The sequence below is a fragment of the Alligator sinensis genome, unplaced genomic scaffold (assembly GCF_000455745.1).
Source record: "Alligator sinensis unplaced genomic scaffold, ASM45574v1 scaffold628_2, whole genome shotgun sequence".
NCBI classification, from domain to species: domain Eukaryota; kingdom Metazoa; phylum Chordata; order Crocodylia; family Alligatoridae; genus Alligator; species Alligator sinensis.
This window is the reverse complement of record NW_005841833.1, coordinates 2,764,392-2,774,913: the sequence shown is the minus strand read 5'-3', so window position 1 is coordinate 2,774,913 and position 10,522 is coordinate 2,764,392. Positions and strand designations below refer to the sequence as shown.

At 50.7% G+C, this 10,522-nt stretch overlaps 1 protein-coding gene across 4 annotated transcripts in view; it reads right to left on the bottom strand.

The window, feature by feature from the left end:
* Window positions 1-421: 421 nt before the first annotated feature.
* SSH1 (slingshot protein phosphatase 1) overlaps window positions 422-10,522 on the bottom strand; it is a 40,840-nt gene continuing 30,739 nt past the window's right edge. For all 4 annotated transcript variants that reach the window (XM_025198592.1, XM_025198597.1, XM_025198602.1 and 1 more), the window contains 3 exons: window positions 9,008-9,208; window positions 7,221-7,839; window positions 422-6,755 (listed from right to left, as the gene is read on the bottom strand). In XM_025198592.1, the coding sequence (XP_025054377.1) occupies window positions 5,487-6,755; window positions 7,221-7,839; window positions 9,008-9,208 (2,089 nt within the window). In that variant the 3' untranslated portion in view covers window positions 422-5,486. The remainder of the gene's footprint in view (window positions 6,756-7,220; window positions 7,840-9,007; window positions 9,209-10,522) is intronic.

Sequence of the window (10,522 nt, the reverse complement as noted above, 5' to 3'; positions counted from 1 at the left end):
GGAGGCAGCTTTACCCTACACCCACCTCCCACACCTTTGCACTACTTCACACGTCATTTCCATCCGCCTCATCACGCATCCAGGCCTCCGACACCAACTGGTCCTGCGTCAGATCCTGTTCTCAGTTACACCGCTCCAGCTCCTCCGGCTGGCTCTGATGAGGTGGCAGCACTGGGGTGACCATTAAGATCAGAATCTGGCTCCAGACCTGTAATGAGCAGCATCCCACACCTCGTCCTTAACACGAGTAATGCTCCTGAACGAGAACAGGCAGAGGCAGTGACGTCTATGGATGGACACTGACTGCCAACAGCTTGGATGCCTGTGGTGTGGAGACATGAGCTTTGAGCTGCGGAAGCGGGTTTCAAAAGGTGGTGCCGAACTTAACTCATAAAGAAAAAAAAAACAAGTTTATTTTTCTCACAAGAAGCACATAAAATATACAGTACACTTTTACAAACCAAAGTAAAAAAAAAAGTGCATTATGCATCCCCTACTGCAAAGGTACAGTACAAAAGATACTGCATATTTAAATATATAAAAACCAGACTTAAGAAATACACCAGAACAAAAGGAACGTGGATACCGTCAGAGTACAGCAATGCACTGAAACAGCGACACGGCAGTCGTCTGCCCTTTCACGTCTGGAGTTTGCCTAATGAGGGCACTAGCCGGGGAGCCGAGTCCACCCTTGGGCGAGGAGAACAGGCCGACATTTGGAATGGGAACGGAGACATCATTGAATTAAAGAACGCGCGAGGCCAAGATGAGGCGCTCTCTAAAACACGGAATGATGACGACGACCAAAAAAAAAGAAAGAAAAGAAAAGAAGCATAGGCTGGAAATAAGGTGCCAGTTTGTGCATTTCGGATCTGACGTTGGGGCGCGCCTTGGCTGCGATGGCATTCGCAACGCGCCCCCGAGGAACGATGGCCTTCCGTCTTTGGAACGTCTCGTCAAGCCCCACACCCCGGCCTGTGCTTTCGGCAGCTATGCATAGATACATCAAAACAAGGATGGGGCAACAGGGACTGGGATCTGTCTGCTCGTACGCCCCGCTATAGGGAAGGCGAATCCGTTAGTGGCTCTGAGCTCAGGGGTGACAGGCGTCACACAGGGAAGGTACACGCAAGTAGTCACGGTCTGACTGCCACTAAAGACACCACAGCACCAGAACAACAGCGAAGCAGCAGAGTCTGACAGCTCGGCAGAAAGATACGGTATATGTAAACTATTATTAAGGCACTCAATTGGAAAAGAACAGTTACAATACACGGGAGGGAAAGGAAACAGCTAACTTCTCATGCAACAAGTCTAATGCAGCCGGCAGGCATTGCATCTTTTGGCTGCAACAACTCTGGAATGGCATGCTAGGGCCCTCTATGCATAAAATGGCTTTAAAAAGAAAACGAAAGGAAACGAACTAGCTACCTCTCTAATCCTGACAGTATAGCATCGCACTAAGCAGCAATGGGGTTTCAAGCTTGATGAGCAATGTTGTGGAAGTGGTGGCACAGCCATGGGCAACCAGACGGTTGAGTTCAAATCACCACCTGGGAAGAGCAGTCAATGGGAGAAGTACAAGGAGAAGGAGCAGTCGAATTTGGCAGGCACCCAAGAAGAAAACAGGAAGGAAACACTATATTCACTCGTGTCTTAGAAATCCTTGGGGCTTCAGGTCTAAGCTCCTCGTCTCATAAGAGCGACAGCGGGTCAGTCAGCCAACAGCACGGTTGGGAACAAACTCTGCAGTGGGATGTCGTCCGCTGTGCTGCAACGTATCGCGCTACACTGCAACGCGCTCTTACTCCCTAGCGGATGGTCTCTGCCCTAGCAATGCGGAGGATGGGGTGTGCGCATCCCCACAGTGTACCATCTCAAGCAGACCCGCTGAAAACAGGGCAGTCCTAGCCCACTTGTTCTTCGAGCATGGCACTATTTAAGGACCCTTGAGGGTTATTTGGGTGAAGAGGGCAGAAACAAAATAGAGAAACAGGATATGGGAAGAGACGCATTAAACATAATGCAAAAAAGGCTAGAATCTGTTCTCCAATGCCACAGGCTTGGGCAAAAGATGATAGGGCTCGTCTGTGTCGCATGGGAAAGGGAGCTGTCTGAAGAAAGACCTCCCCGTAGCAAAGAAGGAATGTGTCAGTGATTTGCAAAACTTGAACAACTGTGCAACCAACTCTCATGGCTCCCATTGTATCCCAGCTGTTGTGCTGCGTTCAAGCCTCAAGCACAATACTTGGACTCTGGGGGAGCTGGTGGACGTACTGACAACATAAATACCTTCAGTATGAGCCATTTCACATGGGCTAACAGGCTCTGAAGAAACTCTGGCAGACGTCAAGTACCTGGCAAGCTGTCTCCTTTGTGCCCACCGCCATCCCCTAATCCCTCCAATCCATTTTTCACCTAGGTGCGAACAAACATAGTAAGATGATAAAAATCTACGACGCGTGTTGGGACCTAGAAATGCACCCACGGTACCTGAACATTAGGCATGTAACCGTGCTGATATTTCTGATCTACCCTCAAGCCCAGATAAAGTGAAATGGAAATGTCTTCACTGGGGTGGGAGACGGCGGGTATGTGCGCCAGGGAATTCACAGTGTAGTGGACTGAACTGGTCAGCACTGACTTCAGAAACACGTCACAGAAACAACAGTTCAATTAAGTCACTCAATGCAAAAAACTATGGCAACCACAACATCGAGAGACATGCCTGTGCAAAACGCACAGCTGAAGATCTGTAGTCAGCAAATGACAGCATGGAGCAGCTAAGGGAGAGTCCAACTCTCTGAGCCAGGAGAGTTTTCTCCAATACCAGGATAAGTGTGAACCCAATGTTTCACACCCCCAAAAGACCCTCAGAGTGCCGTTTGCTGGTGATGCTTTTTTGCTTTGCTAACGTGAAACAACCTTCCCTGTGTGAAACGGCAAAGCGGCCGTGAGCTAAGGATGGGTGTGCAGTGTCGGCAAAAACAGCTTTCACATGGAAACGCTTAAAGTACAGTTCTGGCTCTCACCCACCTGGCCACTAAAACTGCATAGTACGAGAGATGCGTCGGTTTGACACCAAAGTTAACCTAGGACATAGGATTTAGGCCTTTTTTAAAATGCTACCCTAGACTAATTTTCAGAAGCATGTAAGTCACCCAAAAGTTCATGTCCAAATGACTTGCAACGAGTCTGAGAAGCTGCAGTGACTGAGGCATTTTGGAACCCGGGACTTAGGTGCTTCACAACATTTTTTTCTCTGAATTTGGCAAAAATACAGAGCACGATGGTGTCTTTTAAGAGCAGACTTCTCCACAGCAGGCTGGAAAGATGATTGTACCGAACGCAGCATCCGTGGTCAACTACACCGTTGTAGTCTGCTGCCATCGGAGCAGCGTGAGAGGACTGGCGTACCAAAATATTGATCTGGACTGGATCTGCAATGGGCCGTGACATGGTAAGGGTGCATCTGCACCACTGCCACAATGCTCCCGACAACTCTGCCGGCAGTCACACCTTGCCTTATTTCTGGCTTAGAGCAAGAACAGGTGGATGGGACCTTGGTTCTTGGCGACGCTCTAAGGAGCATCATGGCAGCTACAGACGTGTCATCGCCCCTTTGCTGAGGGACATCGAACTCAAGCACAGATGGGTCCCTCTAGATATCTCACTTGTTTAACTCATTGTGGTCAGCCCCATTTTCACATTAATTTGCAGCACTGCATCCCAATGTCCTCCGATTCAAGTGCTTCACTGGGAACTGGAAGAAGACCCAAACGGGAACAGAATTTCAGGGCAGTCTCGACACTTGTGATGGACAGCAGGCCTCAGCGGCAGGTGAAGGAAGGAGCTGTACAGCCAGGGGCCGGGTCCTGTACTGCTGGAGCTAATGAGTTTGCAGGGCCAGGACTGAGGCTGCAATGCCTTTGTGTCAGCAGGCGAAGCTAGCAGCACCACGTGGAAGAATGAATGCTTGTTAAAGGCTTGGGACACTGTTCTAGCTTTTGGCTTATCCTCTCTGAGTTATTGCAATAGTCCACTGAGGTGAGGTTAGCAAAACTCCCCGTCCTGGCCTTTGCCCCAACCTCTGCCGTTGGAAGGACAACATGAGACCAGCATAGCCCAAGGGAGCAGCATCTGAGAGCAGAACTGAAGATTTTCAGAGCGATTGGGAGGAGGCTGCTCAGCTTAGCCAGCCCCTATGTTGTTCACTACTGACACAGAACAGGAGCGAGGGCACGCTCCCTTCCACGCAGCCCCACCACCATCACAATAAATAGCCCCCTTGGATTTTCCCTAGAAAGGTTTGTAAACGGCCTCCGAGTTCGGTGACAACCATGCACTTTCCTGAGCTAGCCCTGCTGCTGCTGCTTTGCAGTACTGCTGCAAACTCCAGGATGCAGGAACTGTTCTACCAAAAAATATAATATTATATATATATATATAATAAACAAAATTTGCCTAATACCTCCTTATGTGTCAAATGCATTGAACACCAGTAAGCCTGGCTACCGCCTGTCACAGCAGGACGCAAGTCAGTAATCATCTAATCTGCAACTCGTGCCAGCAGCAGCTCAGTGCAGTAGGTTCTCCAAAGCACAAGTACAACACCGACTCCAGCATCACATACATCTCACAATGGGTCACGGTCACCTACTGGCCAGGCTCATTCTTATTACTGGGACAGTCATAAACCACGACAACAGCAATAATACCTGAAGAACAAGACACCTTCTCCATTTGAAGTTCAAAAACACGCAAGCCTAGATGTCACTCCATTATGAATACGGGACTAGGACAACTCACAGGGACCGACTGGTCAGCAGATCACTTGGTCAACATGAACACAGCTTTACGCTCCTTTGCATGACTTCCTAATGAGGAGGAACTCAGTGCAGTGAAGCCTACACCCTCCACACTCATTTGGGTCTTTACAGTACATGTCACACACAAATGCCTTTCAAAAAAATGTTAAATATCCTGCAAAGAAAAAGAAAAGGCTTCTAAAAATAATAAACCGAGACCAGATATCAACCAGAACAGAGGTAGTGTTTATGTCACCATCTATGGAGTTCTCCACAAGTGCTGTTGGAACGAAAGACTTGTGCTATGTTTGCTTTGTGCACACAAAAATAAAATAAAATGCTGTGATCAGTTCTTTTGTTGAGACTTTCAAACAGAAATTTTCAGCATTTTATATACACATATATAAATGCAACATTATTATACTTGGCAAACAGTCCTGGGAAGTGTGGGTCAGAGGAGCAGTAGGCAATCCACACACACAAAGTCTTCTTCCAAGCCATGCGTTATGGTTTCTTCCTCGTGCTGTTCATTCCAATCAATCAGCGTCCCCTTTCCCCCCACCTGCGAGGAGAAAGAGGTTGTCAAATGCATGACTGTTACCGATGATAAAATTGCATTGGGTGCAGGCCGTAAATGTCGATTTAAAACAGACAGACAGACAAAGAGGACAGAATGTGTCAACTTTTGCCCATCCAAAGCGTGCTCTTCAAGTTGTCCATAGTTGACTTTGCTTTGAGTTTGGAGCCTACGGCCACGCATCTCAGAGTGGCCTGCGAGTCGCAGAGCACGGAAGACTCGCTCGAAATGGCCTCCTTGGAGTCCGTCAGCGTGGACACATCCATGTCGCTCGATAAGTCCTCAGAGGATAAGTTCAGACAGCCCAGCTTGGCGAGAGAATTGGACCTTTTCAGGGGGGAGGAAACAGTCAAGCCAGCAAGCCGGAGCCTGGTTTCGATTTCCTGAGCTCGCTGTTTCACCAGGCCAGGTTTCCCACGCACGCTGTGGATACTGTCGCTGCTGGAGCTGCGGGTCAAGTTGGAGCTCCGGGAAGAGGAGGGCGTGTAGCAGATGGTCTTCAGGAAGTCCCTGGTGTAACTGCTCATGTGCTCCAGTCGGCACACAAGAGGGGTCGAGGTTTTCTGCGGCGTTCCCTCAAAGGAACATTTGGCCTCTAACTTCTGCACGTTGTTCTCTGCGCCTTCGCACAGCAAAGACGCTGGCCTAAGCAGAGGCACTGGGCCTTGGCGGGCAGCCGAGTCTTGGTTTTCTTCCAGCGGACCCACGTCAGGTCTGCTCAAGGGGCTCTCTCGTACCAGGGCTGAGGTTTCCAGTGGTGCTCCCTGCAGCCGCTCCAGCTCTTTGGTATGCTTCCTAACCAAGCCTGCCTTCTGGAGCTGGATCAGGGACTCCTGATGCTGCATCAGGTAACTGTTCGCAGTGGGCTTCTCCAGTTCTTTGCTGAACAGCAAATACTTCAGGTCCTTGGTTGGTTTGACATCCTTCCTGGATGGGGCCTCTTCCTTCAAGGCATCAGGGTTCAGAGGGCTCTTCTCGCCCAGCGAGTTCCTTCTGGCAACCAGGGCTTTGACAGGTGTTTTGGTGGCCTCTTTTGGAATCCCGCTGGGCTGCCCGGCCACAGATTTGCAAGGACTGATGTCCGTGACACTCATCCCCTCGACCAAAGGAGGCACGATATCGAGTTTAGCTCTGATTGCTTCCCCAGGCCGCAGCCTGCTTGGCATTTGGTCTGGCAGGTGAGCAGTCAGGTGGGAGAGAAGCACTGGCTGGGTGCAGATGGTAGAGGTGCGGTGAGCCGCGGCCAGGTTCAGCTTCTCGCACTGCTCCCCGAAGGTGTCTGGGGAGGCGCGGGCTGCAGAATACATGCAGTCAGCACAAGACTGGTAGGAAGGCTTGACCTTGCTGAGGATCCCGAATATGGCATCGTGCTAAGAAAGGAAAGAACAGGCAGAAAGAGGTCAGATTCACTAAGCTACTGGAACAGGACAGAGGGGAAAATAAGGCAGCCTGGCAGGTTGAAAGGGAAGTGGCAGAAGAGGAAAGGAATGGCTGTGAAGGCCCAAGGGACTTGGAAACAAATCCCGGCTCCAGTAGCATCTGGAGCGGAGGGAAACCCACCGTTTCAACCGACGGCCACAAAGGAGGTCGCTCTGAGAGGCTTTATAGCACATCGGTGTGGCCCCACGTTCCCTGGGGTGTCCGGCTCCACGGCTCCTACAAGCAAAGCAGCGTTGGGAAGCGCTTCTATGCGGAACAGCTCGACCCGGGTCAAGCACTACGACAGGAGCCGCTACTTCCAACCCCAAATGACCGGCGCCAGGAGGATGAGCAAGGCAGTCTCATGCACGCGGAGCGAGGCGCGTGAATCAGCCACATCCCGGTCCCATACGCACCTCAAAATCCTCCGGGCAGCTCCGCTTGCTGTTGTTGTTATTTAAGTTCTCTCTGTTGAGCCGGCTTTCTTCCCTGTGCACAGACAAGCGCCTCTTCCACCTCTCTGTGGGGTTTTCCTCCCGGGGGCTCCCTTCCCCGCCGTCCACTTGCCCGGGAGCGTTCCAAGCCTTCTGGATGCCCAGCTCCAGTTTCTTCTTCACTTCCTTCTCACAGAACCCGCTCAGCTCAGCCAACGGTTCCATGCTCTCCTTGGCCTTCATGGGATCCGCAGGAAGTGCTGGAGGAGGAGGCTGGCCTGCGGGTGACTTCACCTGCTCCGAAATGGCATCCCGCTCCAGGTCCTCCACCTGGAAAAGCCCCGCCCTGTCACCAGGCTGCTTGTTCTCCAGCAGCGTGTCAGAGAGGCGCCGGAAGCAGTAGCTGAGCTCCCCAGCCTCTATGCTGCCTCGGTTGTCCAAGTAGGTGGACGACAGAGGCGCGTCCAGGTCAACCAGCCGGTTTTCCAGATCGATGTCCAGGCTTTCAAGGAGGAAGGCACTGGACCCTGGGGAGCCGTCCGTGCTCGGTGGCAAGTTGCTCTCTGCCTGCTGCTTCCACAGCTTGTTGTGGCGTTGTTTGCTGGTGGGGGGGAAAGGAGAAGACACGAGTGACTGCAACAAAACTCACCATACAAGACCCACCCCCCTCTGGAGGAAACAGGCAACCCCAACTGGATCCCCCCATCCTAGAGGGCAGTGGCAGCACTAAGCAGGCTGGAAGCAGCAGTCCAGCTGCAACTGAGGCCCAGCTGTAGGGTGAGTGGGACATTTCATTTAATTCAACAAAGAAATGTAATAGGACGGCAAGGGTCCCAGAGCCCAGCAGCTGTGACTGGGAAGGCCTGGAGCACATCAGCAGGTAGCATGACCCACTGCAGGAATACCAGGGACAGGCACCCAGTGAAGAAACAGAGAACAGTGTGGCTTCATCTGGTAGGAAAGCAGCAGGAAAAAGGCTTCCAGATGAAGACACCTGGCATGATGAAGACACGTGGGACATGAGAGGCTCAAGGAGAAACTCCTGACTTCAGGATTTCATCTAAAGCATGAGTCCTTGAGACCAAAGGTAGCTTGAGACCTCCACTGGGGACATACATAGGGGAGATGAACCCTCCTGAGCTGCCCCTCACACCAGAAGCAGATGCCCCTTCCAACAGCTGAGGCACACTCGCCTCGCACAGGGTCACAGGGCAAATTCAACCGCAGCAGACACCCCCTGCCCCCACCCAAAAGAAACAGGAAGCTATGCAGAGATGAAGTTTCCACTGAAAGTGGCCTCCAACAGCTGGGATTTGAAACCAAGGAACTCACTCACTCGCGCTCTTCCTTGCCACCTTTCAAACACAGCTGGCTGGCTCAAGAACGCTGCCAGTCCTGGTGGTTTGCTCCCCAGCCTGGGCTGCTGCGTGTATATGATCATCTCATCTGTGCCTAATTAAACCCAGGTCCTGACCAGCATGGGCAGAACCTAACATCTGCGTGCTGTCTCAGGAGAAACCCTTGATGCTACTGAAACTTTCTGCTTGTTGTTAACATTTCCACAATGGTTTTTGCCCAAAATTGGTTTCAAAATAGTTCCTGAAACCAAAAACTGGTTTCCCTGGAGACTTTTTTGCTTCCCATTTTCTGACCAGCTCTGAAAATTTTAAACTGTTTTTTTCCTTTTTTAATTTTAGCAGTGAAGGGACCCACACACAATGGTAACTTGCTACCTGCTCCCCAGGGAGACGTTCTGGTCAGCATCTTACCTTGCATCTAAAATGCCTTCGTACTCTGACAGCTGTCTCATGAAACCCGCATTTGGTCTTGCAATGCTGCGTTTTTGCTTGACATAACTGTAGGCTTTTTCCAAGGACCAGCCAAATTCCTTCATTGCATAAGCTATGACTGTAGAAGCAGACCGACTCACACCCATTTTGCAGTGCACCAGACACTTAGAGCGATTTTTCCTGGTGGAGAGGGAAAAAGAAAGGGAGACTGTGTCTCAAAGTCCTTGGCTACTAGGTTTTACTGTCACGTCCTGAAACAGGGAGCAGATGAGGACTTGCTCTCTCGATCACAGCACCGGGGGAGTGAATTGGTTTGGGCAAAACAGTCCAAAAAAAGATAAACCTCTCACCAGGAAAGAGGGGATTTAGAGAAGGGCAGCACCTAACAACCACTCTCACCTCACGGCAGTGCTGCCCGAGCTCCCTCGGCCTGACTGATCTTGTCTCTGAAAATGGGGGGCTAGCAAGGTGGTGGCCACCCCACCGGTCCTGCATGCCCCCTCTGTCACTGATGCAAACCACACAAACCCAAAGGCTTCGACTCAAACCTGTGGTCATGCCTGAAGACAAGTAACAGGGACAGAGCAACGGCTCCCGAGAGCGCTGTGCCATGAATTTGAGAGAATAAAACCTCTACAGCCTCCACTCTGCCTGAGCCCGTTACCAATCATGAAGTCTCAGTGGATGGACAGAGCCAAGATCAACACCAAGTAAAACTCCTGTAAACCCAGTGATGGGGTCGTAACTGAGGGAATGGCTCAGCCACGATAAAGCACAGGCTAACCAGGTGTCATCATTAAAATCTCCGCGGGGTGCGGAGACGAAGGAAAACCCATCCAGCTATAAACTACATGCGTTGAGGCAAGAAAAACTAGAGTGCATCACAGCAGAACCCAACGGGTTTGGGTCGCTCGCTGTTGCAGGGGAGACTGTTCTGTTCATTCTAGTCTAATGCATTGTTCAAGGTTTTCTGCAACAGAACTCTCCTTCCAGCTTACTCTTTCTTACAGGGAATAAAAACACCACTTCTTCCTTTAAAAAAAGAGAGAGAGAGAGAGAAAAAACTGGAAACAAAAACCAAAAACTGAAGCATAAAAAGAAAATGCCCAGGCTAAGTCTGGGAGGTGGCAAAGAGGTTAATCATTAACCATTTCCAGGGACCAGACAGGGCATCTGGGTATTCCAGGGGCCTCTCAAACTCCCTTCTCAAAGGGCTTTTGCAAGAGAAGGGATCTCAGAAATCTCTTCATTGCCTGACAAAACCCCCTGGCAATTAAGCAGCAAAGAGAGAGCGACTTAATTGGCATGGCAGTAGAAAGCAAAGCTCCTTAAACTGACATGTTAGTAAAAGATGCTGAATAAAGGTATTGTGCCAGAACGAGGGGCAGGGAGCTGGGAGCACAGAAAAGTGCCGGGGACACAGATGCTGAGCTGAGGAAAGAGGCACAACAGGTCAAGGAGTTTCCTGGGGTACGCGGAGGTGTGGTAAGCCCC